The following is a 26,984-nucleotide window of genomic DNA, read 5'->3' on the forward strand; positions in this document are numbered from 1 at the left end:
TTGCCTTCGGGAACAGAGAAGTGGGTTTCCACATGGCAGACCCTCCAAGTGTCCCTATTTTCCAGGGGCAGTCCAGGATTTACAGAAGCTTTCTGATGTGAATGTCCTGCTTTTCCTTAGTATGTCCCTGTTTTCACTGTAGAAATATTGGAGGGTATGGAATTATCCGACCCCGCCCTGAGCCATCTGAAGGCCGGCCTGGATAGGGAAGTTTTTGTAATGTTTACTTTTTTATATATGTTGGAAGCCACCCAGAGTGGGCAGGGGACAAAGAGTAAAACAGCAGCAGCAGCAGCAGCAGCAGCAGCAACGACAACAACGACGGAATAATAGGACACCCCTATTTTCATGAGAGAAATGTTGGAGGGTATGGCTTTCCTATCTTCCCAAGTAGGCTTCGTGGTCTCCAGCCACGTATGCAAAGCAGGGGGAGAGGCTTTCTTTGTGCAAATAAGGGGGCTGACAGCAGCTCCGCAGTGCCATCCAAGTCGGACTTCGGGGCCGAGTAAACAACGCTCATTCCGCTTCGACACCATAGCGGGCGCCGCCGAGCCCTGCCGTCATTGGAGCCCCGTTGACCTCTCCAACTGCGCGCCCTGGAGAAATGGCCCAGCGTCTCCTCTGGCTCCAGTGCGCGCCTCTCTTCAGCCGAGAGCAGCCGCGGGGACCCCCGCCATCGTTATGCAGGCGAGCTCGGCCAGCTCGAGTGCCGGAGAGCCGCCCGGAGAAGGTTAGTAGTTCTCCGGTTTTGGGGAGCGAAGACGAAGAAGAGCCCTTTGGAAAGCGCGAGGGCGCGCGTAACTTTTTCGCTTCGGCGCCGTGGTGGGCCGGGCTGGGTGTTTTATTCTGCAGCCGCGCGGCGACGCCTGCAGGTCAAGCTCCAGCGCTGCAGAAAGGAAAGGAAAATGCGCCAAGCAGAAATTCAGCAGGTCGAGTCCCCCAGTCCCCACCCCCATCAGCTGCTGGCTTGGCAGAAGTCCTTCTGATTTTCGGCTTGTATGCAGCACAAGTGTGTGGTTTTTAAATGCATCTATGTATTTGAAAATATATATTTTTATACCTTCACGTTACAGTCACAGGGTGGTGTACAGAAACAAAGCAAATTAAACTTAATGGAAACTGGACCAGATTGAAATTCCAACAAGAGAAGAAAGCAACATCAGAAATACCAAAGAGTGTAAGATGGGGGACACTCGTTAAAATCGTTGTTGTTGCATATTTGTTTATACCCCATCTTTTACTTTGACAGAGACTCGAGGTGGCTTGCTGATAAAATAAATGCTGAAAACATCAGGGGAACCAATCATTAAAAACAATTAAACATTAATAGGATTACAACTATCTAGTTATAGGATCTATTAAAAGCAAATTCATCCAAGCCATCCGCCACCTAAAGATGTGCAACGTTTGCTGTTGTCTGAAATAATGGTGTCAAGTAGTAAGTTGGACCTCAGTGGGCAGGAAGCTCCATGGGTGTGGAGCCACCACAGAAATGGCCCTTCCCTGTGCCCCATTTGTTGGATCTCCTCCAACACAGGGACCATTAGGAATACCTCATTTGCTGATCTCAGTTCAGTATGGGAAAAGGTGCTCTTTCAAGTGCTTGGAATTAGGTGCGGTACTACCAGGAAAAAGATGGTACCCTTTATCGCTGTCATTAACAACTAAGGACACAATCCTAACCCTAGATTGGCAGAGACGAGGGAGTTAGGATGTGGCAGACCTCCAGTTCAGGCCATGTAGTGAGTTTGTGGCCCTTTGGGGATCTGAACCAAGGAGCCTTCTGGTATGAAAATCCACATTGGGGTTGCAATGTAAAGTTTGGACCTTTGCCCAGATATAAAGCTCACAGAGTGACCAAAGATTTTTGCCCGTAACCTTGAGGCCTAGAAGTAATAATAATAATAATAATATTTATTATTTGTACCCCGCCCATCTGGCTGGATTTCCCCAGCCACTCTGGGCGGCTTCCAACAAAAATCAGATACAAAAATATCACACATTAAAAACTTCCCTAAAAAGGGCTGCCTTCAGGTATTTTCTGAATGTCAGGTAGTTGTTTATCTCCTTGACCTGTGATGGGAGGGCGTTCCACAGGGCGGGCGCCACTACCGAGAAGGCCCTCTGCCTGGTTCCCTGTAGCTTTGCTTCTCTCAGTGAGGGAACCGCCAGAATGCCCCCAGCACTGGATCTCAGTGTCCGGGCTGAATGATGGGGGTGGAGACGCTCCTTCAGGTATACAGGACCGAGGCCGTTTAGGGCTTTAAAGGTCAGCACCAACACTTTGAATTGTGCTCGGAAACGTACTGGGAGCCAATGTAGGTCTTTCAGGACCAGTGTTATATGGTCTCGGCAGCCACTCCCAGTCACCAGTCTAGCTGCCGCATTCTGGATTAATTGTAGTTTCCAGGTCACCTTCAAAGGTAGCCCCACGTAGAGCGCATTGCAGTAGTCCAAGCAGGAGATAACTAGAGCATGCACCACTCTGGTGAGACAGTCCGCGGGCAGGTAGGGTCTCAGCCTGCGTACCAGATGGAGCTGGTAGACAGCCGCCCTGGACACAGAATTAACCTGCGCCTCCATGGACAGCTATGAGTCCAAAATGACTCCCAGGCTGCGCACCTGGTCCTTCAGGGGCACAGTTGCCCCATTCAGGACCAGGGAATCCTCCACACCTGCCCTCCTCCTGTCCCCCAAAAACAGTACTTCTGTCTTGTCAGGATTCAACCTCAATCTGTTAGCCGCCATCCATCCTCCAACTGCCTCCAGGCACTCACACAGGACCTTCACAGGAAGCATTAAACGTGAAAGCCAACAGTATCATGGCTTCATCAAAAATTGGGTCATGTTCCCCTTCCTCTTTAAAAATATGAAACGAGGTAAACTAGACTAGGTATACACACCCTAGAGCCAACTGTGCCTCCGTATAGGCAGTCCAATAAAAGATGGCGCACATTGCTAATACATGGTGGATGTAATTTCACAGGATGCGAAGTGGCTCTAATTGTGCTTTGATTAAGCATGCTCTCGTGCGCAGTGAGAAGGAACTTGTTCAGAGACTGGAGTCCTTCATGTTTGAGTAGGCTGAGTAAACAGCTGCGATACACATAGACTTTGATCCATCAAGTCACCCCTTGCCTACATTTAAATGGAAGACATTTCAGGAGTAACTAAGCATTACTAAAGACCCTTCATACTGTAGCCTCCTGGTTTTTGAAAAAAATCTTTTATTTTCTGGTGGTCTTTCTTACCAATTCATGTGGTAGTAGTACCTATTGTGCATGCTGAGACCAATTATAAGTCGGCTCGTGAGCTTTATGCTATTTATGCGGCTGAACATCAGCAAAGAAATATGCCATTAAAAACTTGCTTACCCTGGCTGTTTAAAACAAGACAATGAAATGAATTTAGTTATGCATCTTGCAGTGTTACAAATTGTGTTTGTAGGCATGAAAATAACAACTGGTTTAAAAATACTCATCACATGAATTCTCTTTGTTCTTTGAAGGAAAGAAGTGTCTCATAATTAGGGTTGCCATATTTCAAAAAGTAAAATTCCTGACACCTGCAAAGTTGTTGGGGTTTCTTTGGGGAAGCCATCCCCAAAAATAGTGATTTTTAAGCTTTTGGAGCTGTTTCTGTTGCTTTTTCCATCGTGTTGCCATACATCTGGGTTTTCCCTGACGTTATTTTGCCGATTCTGCAAAATTCCGTCCTGACACCATTTTTATACTCGAAAACCAGGACATGTCAGGAATTTTCCTGACGTATGGCAAGCCTACTCATAGTTAGCTAAGGTCAGTAATGTAAGAGCTAGTTCTGCCTTCCTTAGGGTTACTGATATTGAGAGATGACTCACTAAAAAACTGAACATCTATTTTCCATTTTAATAATTTATAATAACTCCAATGTTAGTTAATTTGTATTGTGGATATTTCAGTAAGAACAAGGGGTTGTAGTACATGCATTAAAAGCAGGCCTAGCACAGGGAGAACTTTCCACTGCAGCCACCTGAGTTCTTGGATTCTCCTGAGAGCTGGGGAGGGACTTTGGGGAAGGTGTGGGACAGGGGAATGGAAAATATGAGTTAATTGCCTCTAGCTAATTTCCCCGGATTTTCTCCCCAAGGGGAGGAAGCAACAAAAGAATTTGTTATTTGCATAAGCATCCTATACTTTGGATGGAAAGCAGCTTTTGAATGTTATGAAACACTTGTTTGGAGAGCCATTGCCCAAGATTTGGAATCATGGAATCATAGAATGATAGAATTGTAGAGTTGGAAGGGACCCCAAGGGTCATCTGGTCCAACCCCCTGCAATGCAGGAATCTCCGCTAAAGCATCCATGACAGATGGCCATCCAGCCTCTGCTTAAAAGCCTCCAAGGAAGGAGAGTCCACAGCCTCCAGAGGGAGACTGTTCCACTGTTGAACAGCTCTTACAATGGAGAACCATTGTGGTCCATTAGACAGAGATTTCTATCTGGAGTACTAAATTAAAATAACTCCACTGCCTCATATGTACTGGAAACAAAATGCATGGCTTATTTGAACTGTTTCTGGTTCTTTGTGGATTTAAAGTGGAATTTGTGCTCCCCCCACCCTTGTTTGTGAGATGCACAAGCTGCTTATGTTGGAAGCATGCACATCTTGCTGCAGGTGGCATGCACCCAAGTTCCATTTTGGACATCAAAAAGAGGTGTGAAAGTGAGACTGGTCGCTTTGCCTTCAGTGTAATCAAGGCAACATTGCTCAGCTCCCAAAATTTTGGTGTTTGTGGGCTGAAAAAAAGAGATTCATAGCAAGAAAAGTGAGGAATTTGGAATCGGGGGGCTATGTGCCTGACATAGGTATCTGAAGAAGTGTGCATGCACACGAAAGCTCATACCAAGAACAAACTCAGTTGGTCTCTAAGGTGCTACTGGAAAGAATTTTCTATTTTGTTTCGACTATGGCAGACCAACACGGCTATCAACCTGTATGTGCCTGACAGTTTGGGTTGAGAACAAAGTTTTAAAATGATTCATCTAAAACATTTTTCAACCTAAGACATTCCTTCTCAATTCAGTTATTTCTTGCTGTGCTTCAGCCCATTTTTAAAATAAAAAAATCCAGCTGTTCATTATTATTAATTTCCAGGAAATGCCCAGTGTCTTAATTTTATTCTTTGTATCCAAGCCTGATGATGAACTGCCTCACAATCTTGTCTTTGGGTATTGTCTTTTTTTTAAGGGAGTGTGACAGGGAACGACAAGCCACAAACAGATTGAATCCAGCCTATAGTGTTAGTTGTGTTCATGATGATGTTGTAAACGTGATAGAGTATTAGCTTTACCTAGTAACCATTTCACGTGTCGACCCCTTCAGCCAGTCTTCCAAAATGTAGTTTACTATATTAATGGGTGACTCTAAAAAGGAAAAGAAAGAATTAATAACCACACACCAGGGTTTCTGTTTGACCTGTTCTGTTTTCTCAGGAAGAAGGAATGTAATTACTGAAATCCGAGGGACCATAATGACAATTGGCATCAACAGGCCTGAAGCCAGGAATGCTGTGAACCAGGAGACTGCACGATTGCTGGTGGAGGCTTCCAGGTCGTTCGAAGAGAACAGCACGTTGACTGTGGCTGTGCTTCATGGGTTGGGTGAGGCCTTTATACTGTATTCCTGGGCCATTCCTGAGCCTATGCAATGGCCATTGAGGGCCATTGGCAATGCAAGAGAACTGTCCTTTCCCCCTGCCCAGAAACTGGGTGTAACAGGGTGTGAGGTGAGGTGTGCTGGGAAGAAGTAGGGTGAGAACACAAAGATGGAGATCCATCTTGGAGCAGGCTGGCTGAAGGCAGGCTGGGAAAGATGCCTGGCTCTCTGCAGTGCTGCACTGCTGTGGGGAAACAAGTTCCTCTTGAGATGACCATGCTATAAGATCTGGACTCCCTCCCTCCAAACTCAGATGTAAATATGTGAATAAATAATATTTCTTAAAGCTACAGCAACCTCTGCCACGTCTTCAATTCTCCAAAAGAGCACAGGCTCTGGAATCCCATGATTGGCTCTGCGGGGATTGGGGTGGCCTGTAACAACACTCTTCAGTCGTGCCCTCATTCGAAACCCTTTCCATCCAGTGTTCCATGCTTTGCATATACAGGTGAAACTCGAAAAATTAGAATATCGTGGAAAAGTCCATTTATGTAAGCAATTGTTTTCATTAGCTACTGGAATTTAATATACAGGTGAAACTTGAAAAATTAGAAGAGCGCGGAAAGGTTCATTGCTTTCAGTAATTCAACTTAAAATGTGAAACTAATATATGAGATAGACTCATCACATGCAAAGCGAGATATGTCAAGCCTTTATTTGTTATAATTGTGAGGTTAATGACGTACAGCTGATGAGAACCCCAAATTAACAATTTCAACTTTGGGGTTTTCACCAGCTGTACACCATAATCATCATAATTATAACAAATAAAGGCTTGACATATCTTGCTTTGCATGTCATAAGTCTATCTCATATATTAAACTCCAGTAGCTAATGAAAACAATTGCTTACATAAATGGACTTTTCCACGATATTCTAATTTTTCGAGTTTCACCTGTATGAGATAGACTCATGACATGCAAAGCGAGATATGTCAAGCCTTTATTTGTTATAATTGTGAGGTTAATGACGTACAACTGATGAAAACCCCAAAGTTGAAATTGTTAATTTAGGGTTCTCATCAGCTATATGCCATAATCATCATAATTATAACAAATAAAGGCTTGACATATCTCGCTTTGCATGTCATGAGTCTATCTCATATATTAGTTTCACCTTTTAAGTTGAATTACTGAAGGAAATGAACCTTTCCACGATATTCTAATTTTTCGAGTTTCACCTGTACAGTAAGCCCACAACTTCCACACATTTAATTTGTGAACATTCAGCTTTAGGCACATAGCAAAATAAATAAATGAATGAAAAGAGGGCAGGGTTCTGGGGGAAATGACCTTGGCAATCCCACCAACCCAATGGGCTTTGACTAGACGTGGTTTTGTCTTTAGCACAATCCAAGGAACATAAACCCTATGGGCCTACTGTACACTTAAAACTATAACATTTGAATAGACACAAGAGCAAATTGATGCAAGAGCTATGAAGGGTGTGGGTGTCATAAAAGCCTTAAAATAAGTTATCTGCCATGGCTCAGGATACTTGCGCCAGCAACCAGAACTCATACATGTCTACAAAATGACTTGTATGTGCCTCACTTCAGGTAAGGCTCACTTTGGGCACATTCAAATTTCAGGCTTCCTTTTGCTCTGTGTCAAGGATGGTGCCAGGTATGTAGTAGTTAGGGATTGTGTTTCCACGTCATAGTAAACTATGGTTCGTCGTTTACGGTGAACGTGTAGACTACTGCCACTTCGTTTTCCCCTGGTAGTGAGTAGGAGCAACCATGATCCTTGGCTTAGCGTTCCATCTGAGCTGCAGGTTGTGGTTTGCTTCACTTCAAGGAAACAATGGTTGATAAGCATGGAACAAACCTTGGCTTCTGATTGTGGTTTGTTTGGAGAGAAACAAACCATGACCCCCAAGCATTGTGGTTTGTAGCTCCCACTTGCTTTAGTGGAGAGGAGTGGAGTGGGAGCAGTCTGCGTGTTCATGGTTTAACCATGGCTTCCCGTGATGTGCGAACACAACCACGATGTCATCTCATTCATAACATGAACCCTGATTGGCTAGAATCACATTGTGATGAATAAGTTAAGTTTTTAACCAAGGAAAACAGAGCTGGCAATGGCCACAAACAGGCACCAAAAAATGAATGCTCTTAACCGGAGCAGTGGTTATTTGGAGCGAGGCTAAAAAAATTCCAGGCCTCCTGAAAGCAGTTATTTGAACCAAAAAACTGGAATGGGAAACCCACTCGGCACAACCTTTAGAAAATTGGCTATTGTGATATGTGATAATGAATCACACATTTAAATAAGGGAGTGAAAGTTGCAGCTGTCAACATGGCAACATAACAAGCTTTCAGAGAAAAGCAAAACAGAGCCAGGGTTTTCTCTTCCTCATCTCTCCTTCCTCAGTAGATGGTCTACTTAACAATTCTGCTCTATAATTACAATATTTACTTTGCTGAGATAAAAGAAAAACAGTATTTAGTGGAACCAGAAGCAGCTGCATTATTGGTAGTCTTGAGGGGAAAGGATAGAGATTACAGTTGGAAAACTTTAAAACAAGAAAGATTTATGTATATTTATGTGTTTTTTAAGGGCTTTGTCCCCCAAGGATGTGTATACATAAGGTTATTTTTAGACCATCAATTTGATTGAGAAAATTACAGTGTTGGGACTTGAGCCGAGAACAGTGGTCCCATCTGTTAAGCTCATATCTGGGTGATGCCTGCTTTGTGGCCTCTTATGTGCTGGGCTCAGCAAGTGAGTGATTCCCCTCCTCCCCTCACTCTACAGTGGCAGAGCTGGATCTTAAAGTAAATACTGCGGGCACTCGTGCTTTGGTTTTCATCATGGTGGTACAGTCAACAGCAGCTCTTTCTTCTGCTTCCAATGCACACAAGGAGTCATGGTTCCCCCGCCGCACAAGAAAAGGCTCGAATTAGCTGCCTCTGCGGTAGAGGAAGAGTAGGGAGACACGGTTTTGCTGATGACGTGGAGGATGTGCTGGCCGGTATACATGCCATCAGGAACCCTTTGAATGAAATTCTTGGCTGTGGTTAAAATGCTTCTTCAGGGGGTGGGGTGGGGGGGATGATGATGTGCCCTTGTTAGGTTTTTGTACTGGAAGTTATTAAAATTCCATTCTAAAAGAGAGTGAATTTGATACACTTACCTCCCCCGAGCCCAATTTCAGGTTTTGGCTGTTCTAATATTAGACTTAGGATGAAAAGCAATTTTGATTATTTTAATTCTGTGCTTTGTGCTTTGTATACTTTGTGTTGTGAACCACCCTGAGACCTTCGGGTGTAGGGCAGTATGCAACTTTAATGAAGAAGAAGAAGAAGAAGAAGAAGAAGAAGAAGAAGAAGAAGAAGAAGAAGAAGAAGAAGAAGAAGAAGAAGTAGCAGCTGGTTGATTTGGCCTGCAAAGTTTAATTTAGTTGATCACAAGCTGCAGACCAACCAGCAGAAAAGGGCAAAAGCAATTTTAGACTGCATTAACACGCACATTGTCTCGAAATTATGAGAAGTAATAGTTCCACTCTATACTGCATTTGGTCAGACTGCAACTGATGCAGGTGGCGCTGTGGTTTAAACCACTGAGCCTCTTGGGCTTGCCGATTGGAAGGTCGGCAGTTCGAATCCCCACGACAGAGGTCGTTGCTCTGTCCCTAGCAGTTCAAACGCATGCCAGTGCAAGCAGATAAATAGGTACCACCGCGGCAGGAAGGTAAACGGTATTTCCGTGTGCTCTGGTTTTCGTCATGGTGTCCCGTTGAGCCAGAAGTGGTTTAGTCATGCTGGCCACATGACCCGGAAAGCTTTCTGTGGACAAACGCCGGCTCCCTCGGCCTGAAAGCGAGATGAGCACCACAACCCCATAGTCGCCTTTGACTGGACTTAGCCGTCCAGGGGTCCTTTCCCTTTCCCTTTTTATTTGGTCGGACTGCATCTGAAGTATTGTATCCAATTATGGACACCACGTTTTAAGAAGGACATCAACAAACTGGAGTGTACCCAGTGGGGGTCAACCAGGATAGTGATAGAGTTCATCAGAAACATAGTCCCATGAGAGACTGTTGAAAAAGCACCATGAGTGGTATTCAAGTAAGTGTTACTCAGAGGAGACCCGTTGAAATTCATGAACATGATTGTTTCAGTAGGTCTATTCTGACTAAAGCTTAGTTTTACCGCCCAGTGTGTTTAGCCTAGGGAAGATAAGAGTAAGTGGAGGGCGTAATAGTGGTCTTCAAACAGCCGAAGAGCTAACACGCAGAAGATGGAGTGGACATAAAGCAGGTCTAGAACCAATGAGGCGAAATCGCAGGGAATCAGCTTTTGCCTAAGCATTAGCAGAAACCTCCTGGTGGTAGGAGCTGTTAGACCGCAGGAAAGGCTTCCTTGGGAGGTGGTGTGTTTTCCTTTGCTCCAGATATGTACATGGAGACTAGATGGGCATATGTCAAGGATACTGTAGTTTCATCCCACTCTGCAGGTCTTGGATGATCTCAGAGATTGCTTCCGACTCTGCCATCCTATGAAAATGCCTCTACCCCATTGAAGAGCATCTAGAATGGCTCAAATAACCAAGAGCCTAGCAAAAGAATAAAAAAGGCTGAATAGAAACCAAACTTTTATTTATTTATTTGTTCCATAATCTTAACTTTTGTGTGTGTGTTTCTGCTTCTATGTGTGTGTTATTTTAGGTGGCAATTTTTGTGCTGGTTATGATTTGAAGGAGTTGGCCCACGCCCCTGCCTCTATCAAATTGGAACAAGATGTCGCCCAAACGCCTGGCCCCATGGTATGTTCTGGAGGGAAATCCTGACGGTTTTCTGAAAAAAACTGATGCCCTTTTCCATGGTAGTGTTTTGTTTCGCTATGGAAACCACAGCGCTTTTCAGTTAAAGTTAAAGCGGGAGGGAAAAGAGGAATCTCCCCTTCTCAGAAAGTAACTCAAACCAAATGGGATTGTTTTCCCAAAAGAAAAGTTGCAAGTTGCCTACTCCCAGCAAACGTGGGAATCAAGCACACTCTGCCCTCTGCTTTATATAATGTGAACTAGGTGTTTGAGTGTGCAGGGCCAGTAGCAGTGCCTATGGAAGCAGAGGTAAATAATGCAGTGTGGATGGGGAAGCCGTGCTCCAGGCTACATCAGCATTAATTTGCGGTGCTGCTACTTGCTTGCTCATGAGTTACACAACACATTGTGTTTCCTTCATCGTGTATCGCTGGGCTCGATAGACAAGAGTGAGTAACCCATGACATGTGGTTTGACTACAGCTCCCCTGACCATGGGCCATGCAGCCTGGGGCTGATGGGAACATCTGGATTAGCCACTAATCCAGACACTAAAGGCATAGACTTTGAACTGATTCATCAGGATTATATTCTTAAATGACTTCAGAGGAGACGAAAGAGATGTGAGAAGAGGTGCCACGAAGTATGGGTTTCTGTTAGTTTTTAAATACGTTTAACAGCCCTGTCATGATAAGGGTTGCATACTCAAATTCTGGGTGGGCAGTGGTTGCGGCCTGGCACGGCTCCCCCAGGATGTGGAAAAGATTTTCATCCTCACGGCCAGCTATTGGCATCCTCCTCGGCTGGCTGTGAGGGATGACGGGATTGCCAGCCAAAAAATTGAATCTGACAAGGCCGATGATTGCCTTTGTGGGGGGTGGGCCATAACCCAGGCACAACCCCGTTCGATTATCGGCCTTCAGCCAGAAGGCTAATACAGGTTACATGCACAATGCCTGAGCCAAAGCCTACCTACATCTGTAATCCGAATGGACAGTATAGGACGCTAACTTCCAGAGATGCCTCAGAAGTCTATTTGTGTGTTTATTTAGCTGAATGTGTGATGGGGATGTGGGGGTCATTGTGTATGCCCCTTCATTCCTCTGAAGCTAGATTTTAACTGAATGTGACCAAATGTTCTTCTCCCAGTGGTTGGGAACACCATGTGAATATAGTTTCCAGTTACAGGAAGGACTGTAACCACTTCCATCCGAATGCTTACAAGCCCCTGCCAGACCTTCCCCCTCAACATGGGAAGAAGGGCAGCATACACAACTCCTCCATGGACACAATCAACAAATGCCTGAATATATTTTTTGGTTTCTGGAGACTTGGACATAAAGGGCTCCCCTCAGTAATCCTAGATGGCGGGCCTCTTGCTTAAGGGATGGGCGAAACTTGATCAACTTCTTTTTCCTTGAAACAAAATAGAAAATTCTTTCCAGTAGCACCTTAGAGACCAACTGAGTTTGTTCTTGGTATGAGCTTTTGTGTGCATGCACACTTCTTCAGATGCACACTTCTTTTTCCTTGGCATTGAACATGGTAACGTCATGTAATTTCCAGCTAACTTGGGCACAGTTCTCACGTTATTTTTGACTATGTGCTCTGCATCACCGTGAATGTTATTAATACATTGTCTCTGGGTCAATACTGATTGGAATATATTCTAGTCCTATTGAATAATAGTTCTAACACAATTCCAATACCTGTTACAGGGTCCTTCCCGGATGAAGTTTTCTAAGCCAGTGATTGCTGCGGTGAGTGGATATGCAGTGGCTGGTGGGCTTGAGCTGTCCCTCTTGGCTGACTTGCGTGTGGTAGAAGAAACCGCAATCTTCGGAGTGTTCTGTAGGCGTTTCGGTATGTTTTGTGAATTGCATGGAGTTTGCTTTCGGATGGGTATAAAAAGTGTGTGTGCCCTGTATCTTTATGGTCAGCACAGCAGATGGCCTCTGATTAGTTGATTAAGCTGCTAATTAAGGCTTACAGCGCTGACCAAAATTGGGATAGGTTATAAAAGCATTAAAAAAAGAGATTATTAAAAAAAGAAATTACGTGATCAGTCTACTATACCTGCTTGAAAGACTTGTGAGCAGATCTGCACAGCTTACTTACTGAGTATATGTAGTAAATACATAGTAGGTCCAGTTTGGCTCAGCAGAGAGAGCAGAGCTGTTTCGTCTTCAAATCGAAGATATTTTTGCAGCGCACGTCATGTTCATTAATTTCAATGTGTTTACTCTGAGCAGAACTTTGCTGAGTCCCACCCAATGGATTCATGTAGAACTTAGGGAGGAATGCAGTGTTGCCCTGATGGTTCCTTCAGGGAAAGCATTTTGGCTTGCCAGATGGAACGTCTCCTCTCCACCACCAACCTACACACTTTTCCAGGGTTTATCGTAGCCCCTCCAGAGCCAATTTCAGATAACGTGGGGAGTGGGGTTGGAGGAAAGTCCCACTGCACAAGTGGAAGCCCTTGCCCAGGGCTTCCACAGATTGGTATCATTAGTTCATAGAACTGTAGAGTTGGAAGGGACCACGAGGATCATCTAGTCTACTCCAACTCCCGGCAGTGTAAGGATCTTTTGCCCAATATGGGGCTAAACCCCACAACCCTGACTTTAAGAGTCTCATGCTGTACTGACTGAGCTATCCCTCAGGATAGTTGAATCCTGCCCTTACTCTCCGGCCACTATTCTCTGGCATTTCAGACAAATTGCTGACTTCAACTGTTTCCTTGCTCGTTACACTAATTTTGCACTAGCTAAAGTCAGCCAAGGGTACAAAACATCCGAAAAGGGAACCACCGCAGACCAGGAAAAGATGGAAATTCAACAGGTGCAGGAGACAGGTTCATTCACGCCGACGTTATTAAGCATAACGTGTTTCAAGCAAATCAGAATCAGAAAATAAAGAATTAAAAGAATCAGAAATTGCTTGCATCTCTTGTAACATCCTCAGGTACTCAAAAGGAGCTACTAACTCCTATTATGGTAATGTATCTTTTTGTCGCCTGGTAAAGAAGCATTTGCTCAAATTGCACTGGGATCAATACAACTGATACCAGTACATTTGTCTCCTGCACTTGTTGGATTTTCAGAGTGTTGGATTTTCAGAGTGTTGGAAGTAGCCGTGCAAGGGCTGATTGTGCTGGAAGTCGCGCAAGGGCTGATTGTGCCCTGCTCATGGTGAGGAGAAACAATCCTTGGCATCACATGATGTCTGCTCAAACAGATAATGATTGGGACTTCCGGCGAGGACGCCATCGCGGGCGGTCGTGGGTCGCTTCGGTAGCGAAGCGACTCAGGCCGGCCCGGGGGTAGGAGCCCCGCTACCGCAAAGCGGGGCTCTGCTAAACCGCGGGTCGAGCGTCCCACGGCATGGGCTCTCCGGCGAGCCCGCTATGGTTCCGAACCCTTCCCCCGTTCCCCCTGTAAAGGGGGAGTGGGGGTGAAGGGACCACGGAGCTGGGCTGTGGAGGCATGCCCCAACCGGACCGGCGAAGCGGCGGCCGCCGCTCGCGATGAACGAGATCGTTCTACATGGCAGAAGCAAAACAAAAGAAGCCCATTGGCCGTGAGTACGAGAACAATTGAATTTATCTTTGACATTTGGCGCTCCGGGAGATACGACGGAAAGGAAGCCTGTTTTTCTCCCTTTGGTGGAAAGAAAGTAACTGCTTTGATGGCGACTGCTGTTGCAGTGATGGATATAATGTTTCGAATTTGATAAGTGAGACTGACTGAATCCCTTTCGGGGGACTTAAGTTGGTGGGAATATTTCTTCTTGAAATGGACAGAATGTGGTCTTTTCGCCCTGACTTCAGGGAAAATGGCTGCGGAGTCTTGTGACTGAGATGGAAAAGTACTGTGACTAAGATGGAAAAATATTGAAACCTGATACCCTATGCCCACTTCTACCATGTTGGGTTTCGTTTTCAAGCTGGCTTTGGACTCTGGTCTGACTTACGAACAAAGGATTATTTTTTTGAAATTAGAATTGTTGAACCAGAAATTAACTTTGCTGAACCAGGATGTCGCTAGACAGTTATATCCCACAAAACAGACCCTTCTGAACATGGCTAAAATGGAAGAGAACCTTGGCAGGGAGCTTAAGGGAATTATCGAAGTACAAAGTACAATGTTTTTGCAACTCCGAGATGGTGAAAGGTCCTGTGGGGGTGAGAGACCCAGGATCGGAAGACAATTTATATCCAATTTCTGGGGTGAGAGCCCAGGAATGATGGGGAAAAGATTTATTTATCTACAATCAAAAGATGAACGGAATTTTGAAGCGGAGATGCTGGAATGTGATGATTTGTGTACCCTGATGCTCCCTGCAAGGACTGTTGTAGACTACGTCTGGAACTGTGGACTTATAAGAGGACATTCTGAAAAATGGTTTTGGTGTAAGATGGAGGAATGTCTGGGGGGAAACCCTGAGATGGCGAGAGAAAATGGTCAGAAAAGGGATAGGGTGAAATACATTAAGGATAAAATTAGGATGGTTTATTATGGTACCCTGAAGCCGGTGTGTTAAGATTTTAAGTTTTTTGAACTAGAGAAGAGATATTTGAATTTCTTTATTAGCAGCAGTCTGAGTGAAAGAAGATGTTTGATATGATTTGATACAAGAAGTAATATGTTGTGTTATGAAGCTGTATTATTAATTATTATGAAGTAATATTTGGAATAGATTTGATAAGATAAGAAGTGATAGATTATTTTGGAGTAAAAATTAGTTTTTAAGAAGTATGTTTAGTTTTGATTTTTGAATGATTTAATTTCAGAGATGAGAAGTTATTAAAGTAAAATTAGAATTGGAACCAAAGGAGAGAAAACGGGGGAAGTCACTGAGTAATGATTCAAACAAGAAAACTTTTTTTTTGTGCAAACAAGAAAAAGAATTATTGGTGTGATTTGTTTTATTATGGTTTAATTGTGGGGTTTGTGTCTGGGTTTGTGTTGATGTATGTGTTATGTGTTATGTTGTTCTTTGTTTTGTAAAAACCAATAAATTCTTTAAAAAAACAAACAAACAAACAGATAATGATTGATAAGCCAAGTGCAAACCTTGGATTAGGGTGGTTTGCTAGGAGTGAATCAAACCACGGTGCTTGGCTTGCACACGACCCTAAGATAAAATATCATGATTTGCTTCTCCCCAGTGTAATCAGGGAGGAGCAAAGTGGATGCAATTGGCTTGTGCACAGTAAACCATGGTTTATGGCTTACTGCGATTGTGAACATAGCCAGAGTCTCTGTAGGACACATCTCATTGCTTACCTTTTGGCCATGTGTTTCATGATAAGAAGGCAGTTGGATGGTAGATGAGGATTATATGTGCCTTTATCCCACATTATGGGAGTATAATGTGATAGGGTTGCCATATTTTGAAGAGCAAAAAAGAGGAGACATTTGCCGACTTCTACATTTGATGACTCTCATTTTGCATACCCATGAAAAATTGAACGTGACCTAGAAAAAGAGGACACATGTCAACCCTAGTTTCAGAGACATTAACATTCCAGTTTGCTTAAAACATGGTTATTTGAGTGGGGTTTCGCCCCTTTAACTATTGTTGGTTTGGGTGGTTTTTTTTAGGTGTTCCGCTGATAGATGGTGGCACTGTTAGACTACCAAAGCTAATTGGCCTTTCACGTGCCCTGGATCTCATTCTCACTGGGCGGCCCGTTGGTGCGCAGGAAGCATTTCAGCTTGGACTGGCTAATCGAATAGTTCCCAGTGGCCAAGGTAAGTGTCTTACGCACCATGTCATTAGTAACTGGGTTTAAAACCAGTCACAGTCTCACAACATAACCTACCTCACAGAGTTCGTTGTAAACCGGACGAATCACGTGTACCTTCTTGGAGAAAAGGTGGCGTATAAATCAAGTAAACAAATAATAAGATCGGACAAATCCAATGTATTATTGGGCTGCTACAGCCCTGTGCGTTTCAGTTCCGTTCAACCTGAATGGAATTAAATGCACCGAGTGGGATGCAAGACTGCAGCCTTCATTGTGCTGGGTCATGTTTTTAGATAGGGAGATGACTTTTGGTCAAGATTGGACCAATAGGCTGGTGCAGAACAAAGGTCTGATCCAGGCACCCCCAAACTTGGCCCTCCAGCTGTTTTGGGACTACAGTTCTCATCATCCCTGACCACTGGTCCTGTTAGCTAGGGATGATGGGAGTTGTAGTCCCAAAACAGCTGGAGGGCCGAGTTTGGGGGTGCCTGGTCTAATCTGTTGCAGGGCCCTGTTGGCATCTCCTTTAGTGAAGCCTTCACTGACCTGGTGCGTGTGAGGGATCCTATTCCCTCCCCTTCAATACTTCCCCAACAGTGACTCTCCCTAGGTTTCACTAACAACTAGGATGAATCCTTCAGTGTTCATACGGGAGATGTTTCTGGGGTACCTCAGGGCTCTACGTTTGAAAACCTCTTGCCACCTATGGGATCTCCCTACCAGGGTTCCCAACTACTGCAGTTTGCCTTCCCTTTAGGCAAATAAGTGGCACACTTGGCTTCACTGTCCAGCCCTCTGTATGACAGGAGAATAAGCAAACAGTTTCCTCTTCCTCAGGAAAGCTTTGTTCCCTCCTCTTAGTCACACCTCTTAAGGTACTGATACACCGCCACAGTCAGCGAACGTTTAAGCACATTTAACTTTATTAGGTAACTTGAAAACATGGATGTCTCGGGTTATTACTGGTACAAATCTTCTTCTCATGTAATTCAGCTTAGTTATAATATTTCCTGCATCCCTTTAGCAATGGTAATGACCTTTCCCCGCATTCCCCAAAGCCTAACCTTGCATTTTCTCTCTCTAATCCTCCACCCCCAACTGCCAAACCCCCAACTGCCTTTCAAGGTTGTTCCCCCCCCCTTTTAGAATGCCAACTAGCTCCGCCTCCCAGGGAACACCTACCTAACATGGGAGTGATAGGTTAACCCATGATGAACCTGAATCATCAGCAGGCATTATTCCGCCACAGTGCGCACCAGGAGTTTTGGACTACAGCTCCCATCATCCCCAGCCAGCATGGCTGATGGAAGTTGTAGTCCAAAGTGTTCAGAGGGTGCTGGGTTTGCAAAGGCTGCTTTAGAGAAGTTCTTACTAGCCATAGACTAGCAGGCAAAAAGCAATTTGGAAGCCTAGCTTTCCAGAGTTTTTTTTTCCTTTCCCCCATGGGATGGGTGGGAGCGGCTAGGCAGGATGCCCCCCCCTTTCTCAGAGCAGCGTAGAACACATATGTCGCATGTGAACGTATAGCATCCTTTCTGTAGCCAGCAACTGGCAGCTCTTTGCGAACTTTCACTCCATTCAGAAGGCAGAACCCTGATTTCTGTTTAATTTAGAGCACGGGTTTGACAACATGGAAATACATTTCTTCCAATAACAAGGGTGTGTCCCATCACGAAAACACATTCCTGCTGCTAACCTTTGACCACCGAGGGGGAACTACCTCCATTAAGGTAAATGCACACAGCAGTTCTCTTGACTAGACTCCGGAGGTTTCCTGCAGAAGGAAAAAGGAAGACCCTTCTGAATCAGGCTTTACCTCATTCTGAATTGGCATGGAAACTGGCTTAAAAAACGACTAGCAGGCTGCTTTGATTCAGCTTGAGCTGGTGGGGCTGCTGTTCTCCTCCCCACCCCACCCCCGACTTGTTAACAAAACGATGACAGCATGTACGTATCTGAATGCAAAACAGGCTTTGGAAATTGCTGGTGCGGTGAGGCATCCATATTGTAGCAGAGTTTTAAAAAGGAAATAAGCCAGGAGTCAACTAGCCATAACAAAAAAGGTACAGATTCAGATGTTTCTCTCTCTCTCTTTTTTTTTAAGGCTTTCTGTGCATGCGGGTGTGTTAAAATTTAGATTATTTTGATCGTGGAAGTGTAATGGTGGGGGTGGGGTGAGGGAGATCATTAATAACACAGTAAGTTATTCAATCCCTCCTGAAGCTGCCGCCATTCTTCAGGTCCAAGAAGTGACTAACGTCTCCACAGACTTTCTGCCCATGTGCTCTGTGCGTTCTGATATCCGGATTCCTTTTAAAAAATATGGCTGTTTTGGTTGGCATCTGGAGAAGTATCTTTTGAGACAAACATGAATGAAACCCTGTTTTGTTTACCGTAAGCCAGGGATGTCCAAGTGGGGGCGCCCTGCACACCAGATCCACACACACACACCAATTTTACCTGTCTCCCTCTAGCAGCCCTTCCAAACCTAACTGGGGATGTCTTTTCATACAGTTTCACTTGTAAGAAACAGAGCAAATGGTTTCAAGTACAAGAAACTGAGGGTGCGGTTCTTGCCCACATTTCCCTGGGGCTGGGATGGGAGCAAGTCCTGCTGAACTCAGCGGGAATTCATTTCGATCAGACAAGCATAGACATGCGCTAAATGTGGCATCTCTTTCGGATTTTAGAAATATATGTGTGTTAAATAATAAAATAATAACAATAAGGCGATAGTAAGTAAAGGACATGTATTCTATAACTGGAAATCGCTTTCCTGCTTAGGAGCAACAGTTGGGTATCCGTCTGTCTCGAGAGACAATGGAATGTGCCTCTGGGGGTGAAGTCAAAACTGCTGCATTAGCAGCAACAAAGTGACCTCTCTGGGATGCAAGCCTGGGCAGTGTGTATGGAGGTCCTGGGCTGGCCAGATGACAAGACACGACAGCCCCCCCCCCAGCTGTGCTAATGTGGTCCAAACCAGAGCAGAGCAATACGTTTGGCACCAGCTTGGCTGCAGGGATTGCCAGAAGGAGCCGTACAAGGTGCCATCCAATTGTCTTAGGGAGTCTGCTCTGGATTTGTGTTGGATTTACTCCTTAGCCTTTTCTTCTCCCAAAGGTGTCCCACAAGGCAAGGGAGCAGAGGTTTAGGATCAGAGTTTCCCTTCTCCTAGATGGGCTACTTTCCAAGGTTGATGAGCCCCATTTGCCCCTCTATGGCACATGCAGAAACTGCCTTCTTGACCATTGGACCCACTATTGGTCTTGTCTGCTCAAATCACCGGAGCCTGTCTTTCCATCCAGGAGAAGTCCCTAACTCACCAAGCATTGGAGACCCATCAGCCACCCTCGCCTGTTTTAGCCGGCTTCACAAGCAATTGTTGGCATACAGAGTGGCTGCCAAGAAAATAGATGTCTGCCGGCTCCTTTTCTAAAGCCATAGGATAGGGAACCTGTTGAACTTCAACTTCTGTAAGCCCCAGCCAGCATGGAAGATGATCAGGGATGATGGAAGTTGCTGTTAAACAACTGGAAGGCCATAGGACTGTGTACTTGGCCATGGTGGGCCTTCTAAAGTCTGCTTCCTGGAATCACCAGGAAGCAAAATTAGGGCTTTGTTCAGGCTTAAATTTATTAAATGTAATATCTTGTGATTACTCCTATGCTCCGTCTTAGTACTTGTGGTATGTGTGTACTGAAAATCAAAACACTTTAAAAAAATAAATAAACTGAAAGCCACATGTAAAAAGCCACATGTTCTTAGTGACAGAAATTGTATGTACAGTTCTTGATTACAGCATAGGCCAAGAACTTCTGTGCTTCCTTCCTTCTTTCTTATTTATTTAAATAAATAAAATAAAATAAAATAAAATAAAATAAAATAAAATAAAATAAAATAAAATAAAATATAGCATAGGCAACAGGTTGCACCTAAGCATGCCCCTATTTCCTAAGGTGAATTCTTGTTTCTTGTTGCTTTGTCCATGGCAAAGCCCATATTTTTTGTATTTGGGGAGGCTTTTGAGAATTTGCTCCAAATAATATTTGCACATTGACCTAAGTTGCTATTCCAGCTCCCAGAAGTTAAATCCCCCCCCCGGGGGATTGGGGGTGGGTGAACAGATGCTCTGTGCCTGGACACAAGAGTCACCAAGCAAGGGTACAGCTTGACATTTGTACGCACTGTAGCTGGTTGTGCTTTTGAACTTGCTAAGTGTAACCATATTTTGGGAGAATTTTTAATAACATAGCTTAAAAAAAAGTCATCTGAGTCCCAGGCTGTGGTTGTTAACTTAATTCTTTTCTGGTTGTCTAAAGACAGCGTGGCTACTTCCTCTCTAGGCCCTTTATAGGCAATGCCAAAATAAGTGTAAAAAAAAAAAGTTAACCACAAGGGCCTGGGTAGTCCAGGGACCAGTGTCTTAGTTCTGCTACCCTCATTTGTGTTCCCGCCCCTCTCCAACTTGCAGAAGGCTGTCTTCTGAAATGGGGAGGCACCAGTATTTGTGGAGGTTTCCTGTGTTTTCTAGAATCCTGGAAAATCCAGGTTCTAGAACCCCAGGGGTGTTCCAGAAGTACAGGTGCCCCCCCCCCAACTTCAAAAGGTCAGCCTCCACCAACTAATGATAATGGTGAAGTGTGTGTGTGGGGGGGAACAGAACTGGTACTCTTGTCCTCACTGAATAGGGCTTTAGTCTGTCCCACAATTCCTTACTCATCAAGATTAGATACTAAATGTTACAGAATGTATTTCAGCTATTCTGTAATAAGTATAACTGTATCAATTAGAAGATCCTTAAGTTTTGGTGTGTGGGGGTGGGTGGGTGGGTGGGTGGGGGTGTGTTTTAAAGAATCCTTAAATTGGGTTTGTTTTTTAGTTTGTTATAAAGGAAATTGCTGTGGCCGTTTTATGAGCGCACTGCATCGGAAACTAGTGCATGGGAGGCTCAGTTACAGAACTTAAACAAAGCTCTGTACAATCGACGGAGAAGAAGAGCCTTCTGTAATGTGTAATAATAGCCCCGGTAAACGAATTCTTTTATTTTGTATTGCTTGTCTGTGGCAGATCACTGTTTCTATTTTGGTGACGGCATGTGGTGGGAGAAAAAGGGTAAATATACGAGAACCCCTGTTTTCGTCTGTGACATTTTTGGCAGCATGTCTATTGTTTTAGCTGTATTTTACTGTTTTGTTGGTGAAGCGGCAGCAGCAGGTTCTTGTGAGACCTCACGAGATCTCATCAAAACCTCACGAGATATTGTCAAAATATTGCATAATACCTTGTTGGGATGTGGCACTGCCGCTTTGCAGGTGCTGCTGTGCAGCCCAGGTAAAGAGGCGACAGAGGCAGAATGGCACCTTCCTGTTTCGCTGATGCGCTGCCCCTGGCTGTAGGGCTGTCTTCTCTGCCTTCTTTCCCTTCCCTTTCATGTCCTCTGCCCTTTGTCCATTATCTTGTTTTAGGTGGTAATGATTCCGTCCCTTTTATACAGTATGTAATCCTTACCTGGTGCCTAGCACTTGTTTAAACACATACTATTTCTTTTAAGAAGAGGCCAGGGGTGTTACTGAACCTTATTAGGAATTAATTAGAAGGCGAATAAGAGTGGAGAAATTCCCCCTTTTTAAGATGGTTTCCCATCACTCCTTATCCCCTCATGTGGCTGCCAGTGAACAAGTGGACACATTCAGTTCACATCAGGTAATGGCCAGGCCTATGAGGCCTAGTCTGTGCACTGCACATGAGAACAGAACATGCGCCTCAAAACATACTCCCACAATCCTTTGTGATGCATGGGGTCCCATAGCAGATGTCCGGAGATTCAATGATAGATGTTGACACAGAAAATATTTCTCAGGTTGTGGCACTTGATCGCACAGAAGGAGATGAGGGCTGAATTCTGATTTTAACAGTAAAAGGGTAAGGAGTACAGAACCCTCTCCCCAAGTACTTCTCAGCTGAGTACAGAAAAAAATAATAACTTCAATTAGGTGAAAAGCACTAGAGGAGACGGCTCTGGAGAAGTAAAAAAATTGTTATCAACTCCCCAACCCATGCCCTGCCTTCTTGGTTAAAATCAGACCACTACCTCACGACCGTCTTTCTGCATGTTTGAGGCAGTTCTATATTTAAATACACAGAACTGCTGCTATCTAGCTTGACACTTAGCTTTTGGCGCATATGTGTACATTTCTATATTGGGATGTATTGGAAGTACAAATAAAGTTACACTGGGTTAAGTGTGGACATGGATATTCAAACAAAGTTGTGATTATGTGCAGAATCCTAAGTATGAGGTTTGTGTGTGTGTTTTTAAATCGCTTTCAAATGTTTATATAAACAAACAATATTGGTTTCTTAGTGATGTTGTTATTGAATTAATCAGTGTTTATTCACCACAGCCATTGCGCTCTCTCTCCCTCTCAAAGATTTTGATCTGAGAGATCCATGCGATATTTTTGGAAAAATATTTCTGGGCAAAGAAAAGGAGTGGTTGCTAGTTGTGTGAATTAGCAAGGTGTTGCTATTTCTCATTAAATACCCACTGCTTGATGCCTTCCATTAAAATATGCATTTGCTTGAAAAAGAAAGAAAGCAAATAGGGCAAAGACATCAATTTTTATTTTTAGATGGCTCTTCCATAGATGCAGAGTTCTTGGCCCTGCCCATATTGCCCAGAGATGGTATCTTATTCCCAGGCTCTCCTTCCTCCCATCTATCACGGGATCAGTTGATCTGTATTTCACAGCCTTGTTTATTGTAACCACAGGCTTGCCAGCAGATTATCAGAGAGACATTGATCCTCTTAACACCACTATGCATTGCTGTTGGTCTTCTCCTCTGGACTGAGGTCACAGCATGGAGCTGTTTCTTGCTGTTTGGAATCTTCAGCTTTGAAATGTGTTACTTGTCTTCAGCCAGTTTTGTTTTGCAATGTGTACAGCAAATGTTCTTGCAGAAAGATATGCAGGCAGCTGTGAAACAGAAAGTTTTGTGCTGAAGCTCCTGGCATCTGTTGTGTCTTCCTCAGTAGCAGAATATTCTTTTCTAAGCCAAGCATTCAGCCTTCCCTTTTACTCTTTGCAATTGATTCCTATTACATTGAGGGTGTTTTGAGACAGGCATTACCTTGAGGAAATGAAAGGTTCCAGGTATGGAAATGTAAAGGCAGTTTATATATATATATATAAATAGTGCTAGTACTTAGGGACTTGACTGAAGGCATTACATGAAATGTAGAACATGTGTGATTTCATTTTTATTAGTTGTCTGGAAAGAACGAAGATGATACATACATCATAAAAGCCTATCTAACTTACTGAAAAGCATAACACGTATAGAGCAGGAAATTAGTGATCTAATGGGTGAAGAAGAAGAAGAAGAAGAAGAAGAAGAAGAAGAAGAAGAAGAAGAAGAAGAGTTTGGATTTGATATCCCGCTTTTCACTACCCGAAGGAGTCTCAAAGCGGCTAACATTCTCCTTTCCTTTCCTCCCCCACAACAAACACTCTGTGAGGTGAGTGGGGCTGAGAGACTTCAAAGAAGTGTGACTAGCCCAAGTTCACCCAGCAGCTGCATGTGGAGGAGCAGAGACACGAACCCGGTTCCCCAGATTACAAGTATACCACTCTTAACCACTACACCACACTGGCTCTGACTCACTGTTTTGGAATTACTGGATTAATACATAGGAATCACTGCACCAATAAAGTGGTACAAAGCAGAATGAGAATGAAGAGTAGACAGGAAATAATAATTGAGGCAAAGTCTCCATGGGATTAGAGATGGTAATAAAAATTTCTATGAACAAGGACTTCCACTCCACCAGGACTTCCTGCTCATGGAAGTTGCCGCTGTGATTTTTGCATGAAGATTATACTTTTCCTCTCATAAGTTAAGCAACAAATCAGAGCCAGCGGATCATGATAGTGTTCCCATAACTTCTGATAGCTGAAGTTCACCTACCTTCTGAATTAAAATGAGAACCTCTTTTTGCTCTTGCACCTCAAAGAGGTTTGCTTTTAGAGTCTGGAAGAATTATTCACTCTATGATGAGAAGCCTTCTTGCTGTTTTTCTGCAGAAGTATATAAGTACTGTATAGAATATTCCCCGCCCCCCACCGTCCTTTTCTTCCTGACCTTATACTGTACTAATGTCTCATAACAAACGTAACTGATCTGTAGAAAAGACTGTACAATGTTAAAAAAAAGAGATAAGGCATGTACTTTTGTAAAGCAAGACAATCTTGAAGAAGAAGGTATAGAAGATTTGAAAGGAGGCAAACCCAGAGCTGGGACTTAGATATATAGAACAGGCCACACCCTGTAAGAAAATGCAATTCCTCTGCTTTGGAAATGATTGAAGAATCCATTCACTCCCAGTGCAGAGATGCCGTCAGGATAACCTTCTCTCAGGGGAAGCTGATTGGAAGGAGACATAGTTAGAACAGAGAGTCATACAGAGACACACTGAGACATGAGTGGGTACTCAAGTCTAGGTGCTGTTTTATTATTATTGTGGCCCGCTTTCCCTAATTGGGTTGTGTTTCCCTTTTCTTTCTTCCAGCCCTCCAGCATGCCATTGAATTAGCAGAACAAATTTCAGCATTTCCCCAGCACTGCTTGCGTGCAGACAGAAATTCTGCTTACTACAGTGCGTTTGACGCCTCTTCCTTCACAGAAGCCATGCAGTTTGAGTTCGACACTGGAGTACAAGTGGTATTAGAAGAATCTGTTCCTGGTGCTAACAAATTCAGCTTGGGGCATGGGCGTGGTGGGGCAAAGTTGTAGCAGTTGCGTATAATAGCACTTCGCTTTGCATATCCCACTGAAATGCAGCCTTTAAAATGTTTTATAGAAAATCCACACTTGAACTAATGCTAATGAGGGCTATATTTCTCAAAAAATGTAAATGTAGCTAAGAATTGCCAGCTATTTTTATATTTAAGGCCTAAAATGGTCACAGAAACACTGCAATTCTTACCTGGAAATAAGTCCCATTGAACTCAATAGGATTTATAGCTGAGCAAGACAAATATAGGACTGCTCTATTAGTGTTTTTAAATGTGCCCATGACAGTATGTGTTAATTATTGCTTCAGAACTCATACACACACACACACACAAGTTCCAATGTTACTTTTTTCTGAGAACATCTGTATTGCACTGGAAGTCTCTTTAGTTTAATAGTCCCAAGGTGGGCACTGCTGCTCTTGTATGCAAACTCATCATCTTCAAACACAGTAGCTTCTGTGTTTGCTCCTCCAGGGAGGTGCTTCCCCTTGTATTAAAGTGGTTGAAGAGCGTGCAAACACAGGGCCTTGATATGTGCACTTGGGTGAACCACAGTGCTGTACATGCGAGCAAGTGTGCTTTTTTAAGATTCAGATATCTGCTATGTGGGCCAGGAATGAGTTATACAACTTTAATTACCTATGACCTAGGACTCAGCTATACAGCTGCAAAGATAACGTTTTAAGTGTGTTTTAAGTGCATTATACAAATGTGACACTAGATGGTGCAGGTGAGTGTGTGTGTGTGTGTGTGTGTGTGTGTGTGTGTGTGTGTAAAGGTAAAGGGACCCCTGACAGTTCAGTCCAGTCGCAAACGACTCTGGGTTGTGGTGCTCATCTCGCTTAACAGGCCGAGGGAGCCGCCGTTTGTCCGCTCCACAGACAGTTTTTCTGGGTCATGTGGCCAGCATGACTAAGCCGCTTCTGGCGCAACGGAACACCGACAGTAGAGCAGTGCACGGAAATGCCGTTTACCTTCCCGCCAGAGCTGTACCTATTAATCTACTTGCACTTTTGGCGTGCTTTCGAACTGCTAGGTTGGCAGGAGCTGGGACTGAGCAACGGGTGCTCACCCCGTCGCGGGGATTTGAACTGCCATTTTTCTGCCTCTTGTTGGACTTGCAATATTCAATGCTAGATGCTGTATGTTTTTTCATTGTGTTTTCCTTGATTCTTTTATTTCTTACAATTTTACTGTCTTATTCCATGGAAAAATTCCATTCTATTGGAACAAGTCCATTGCAATTACTGAATTACAGTACATAGAGTTCAAATGGTAATGTAATAAAATACAGCCTAAGAAATAAAAGAAGCAATAAAAATACAATCAAAAATCAAAACGGCTGTATAATGTGGGCTTGCTGCGGGTCACCTGAATGAAGTTTGCTGTCCACTGGACCACAGTTTGGGAACCTTTGTCCTACTCATTAAAGCTGCCAGAGGAATAGGCTGCCAGAGGAATGACAGGGAATAGAGTTTGGATATGCATTCAAAAGGCCAGATTGAAATCCTGAGGCAACAATGACACTAGGTGGTCTTGAAAAAGACATTTTTGCAATACAACCCTACATCATTGGGTTGTTATGTAGATGAAATAACTTCAGTTATGCCACCCTGAGCTATTTGGAGGAAAGATGAGATTATAAAGTCACAGATAAATTATACATTTAAGTACAGTGTTTTAGTTTTTTTTCTCCTCCCTGATAAATGCTTTTATATCTTAAATTCCTCTGGTGATGATTTCATGAGTGTATTTACAGTACATCACTGACAAAGAGGTGACACACCTTCTGAGTACTAGCACAGACAGTACCTTGGCTTTGGGGCAAGAATTTAAAGCAGCTAATTCAAAAAGCAAACTTGCCATTTTTCCTGTATGGAATAATTTCTAGAAAGCTCTGGTTCGCCACCAGATGTCCTTCATGAGTAGGAAAATATGATATTCTGTATTCTGCATTCATAACATTCTAAGATAG

At 43.8% G+C, this 26,984-nt stretch overlaps 1 protein-coding gene across 1 annotated transcript; it reads left to right on the forward strand.

Moving 5' to 3' along the window:
* The first annotated feature begins 360 nt into the window (after positions 1-360).
* LOC117049703 (probable enoyl-CoA hydratase echA8) lies at positions 361-25,316 on the forward strand. Its single transcript, XM_033154537.1, has 6 exons — positions 361-730; positions 5,475-5,642; positions 10,369-10,466; positions 12,181-12,325; positions 16,069-16,218; positions 24,784-25,316. The coding sequence occupies exons 1-6, from the start codon at positions 370-372 to the stop codon at positions 25,005-25,007; spliced, it is 1,146 nt and encodes a 381-aa protein (XP_033010428.1). The 5' UTR covers positions 361-369; the 3' UTR covers positions 25,008-25,316.
* Positions 25,317-26,984: the final 1,668 nt, after the last annotated feature.

This window comes from Lacerta agilis, chromosome 7 (genome assembly GCF_009819535.1).
Source record: "Lacerta agilis isolate rLacAgi1 chromosome 7, rLacAgi1.pri, whole genome shotgun sequence".
Taxonomy (NCBI): Eukaryota; Metazoa; Chordata; class Lepidosauria; order Squamata; family Lacertidae; genus Lacerta; species Lacerta agilis.

Coding starts and splice junctions, on each gene's coding strand:
- LOC117049703 (XM_033154537.1), top strand. CDS start 370: ATGGCTTTCCTATCTTCCCAAGTAGGCTTCGTGGTCTCCAGCCACGTA. Junction 10,467..12,180: donor CCCAAACGCCTGGCCCCATG/GTATGTTCTGGA, acceptor TACCTGTTACAG/GGTCCTTCCCGGATGAAGTT. Junction 12,326..16,068: donor AGTGTTCTGTAGGCGTTTCG/GTATGTTTTGTG, acceptor GGTTTTTTTTAG/GTGTTCCGCTGATAGATGGT.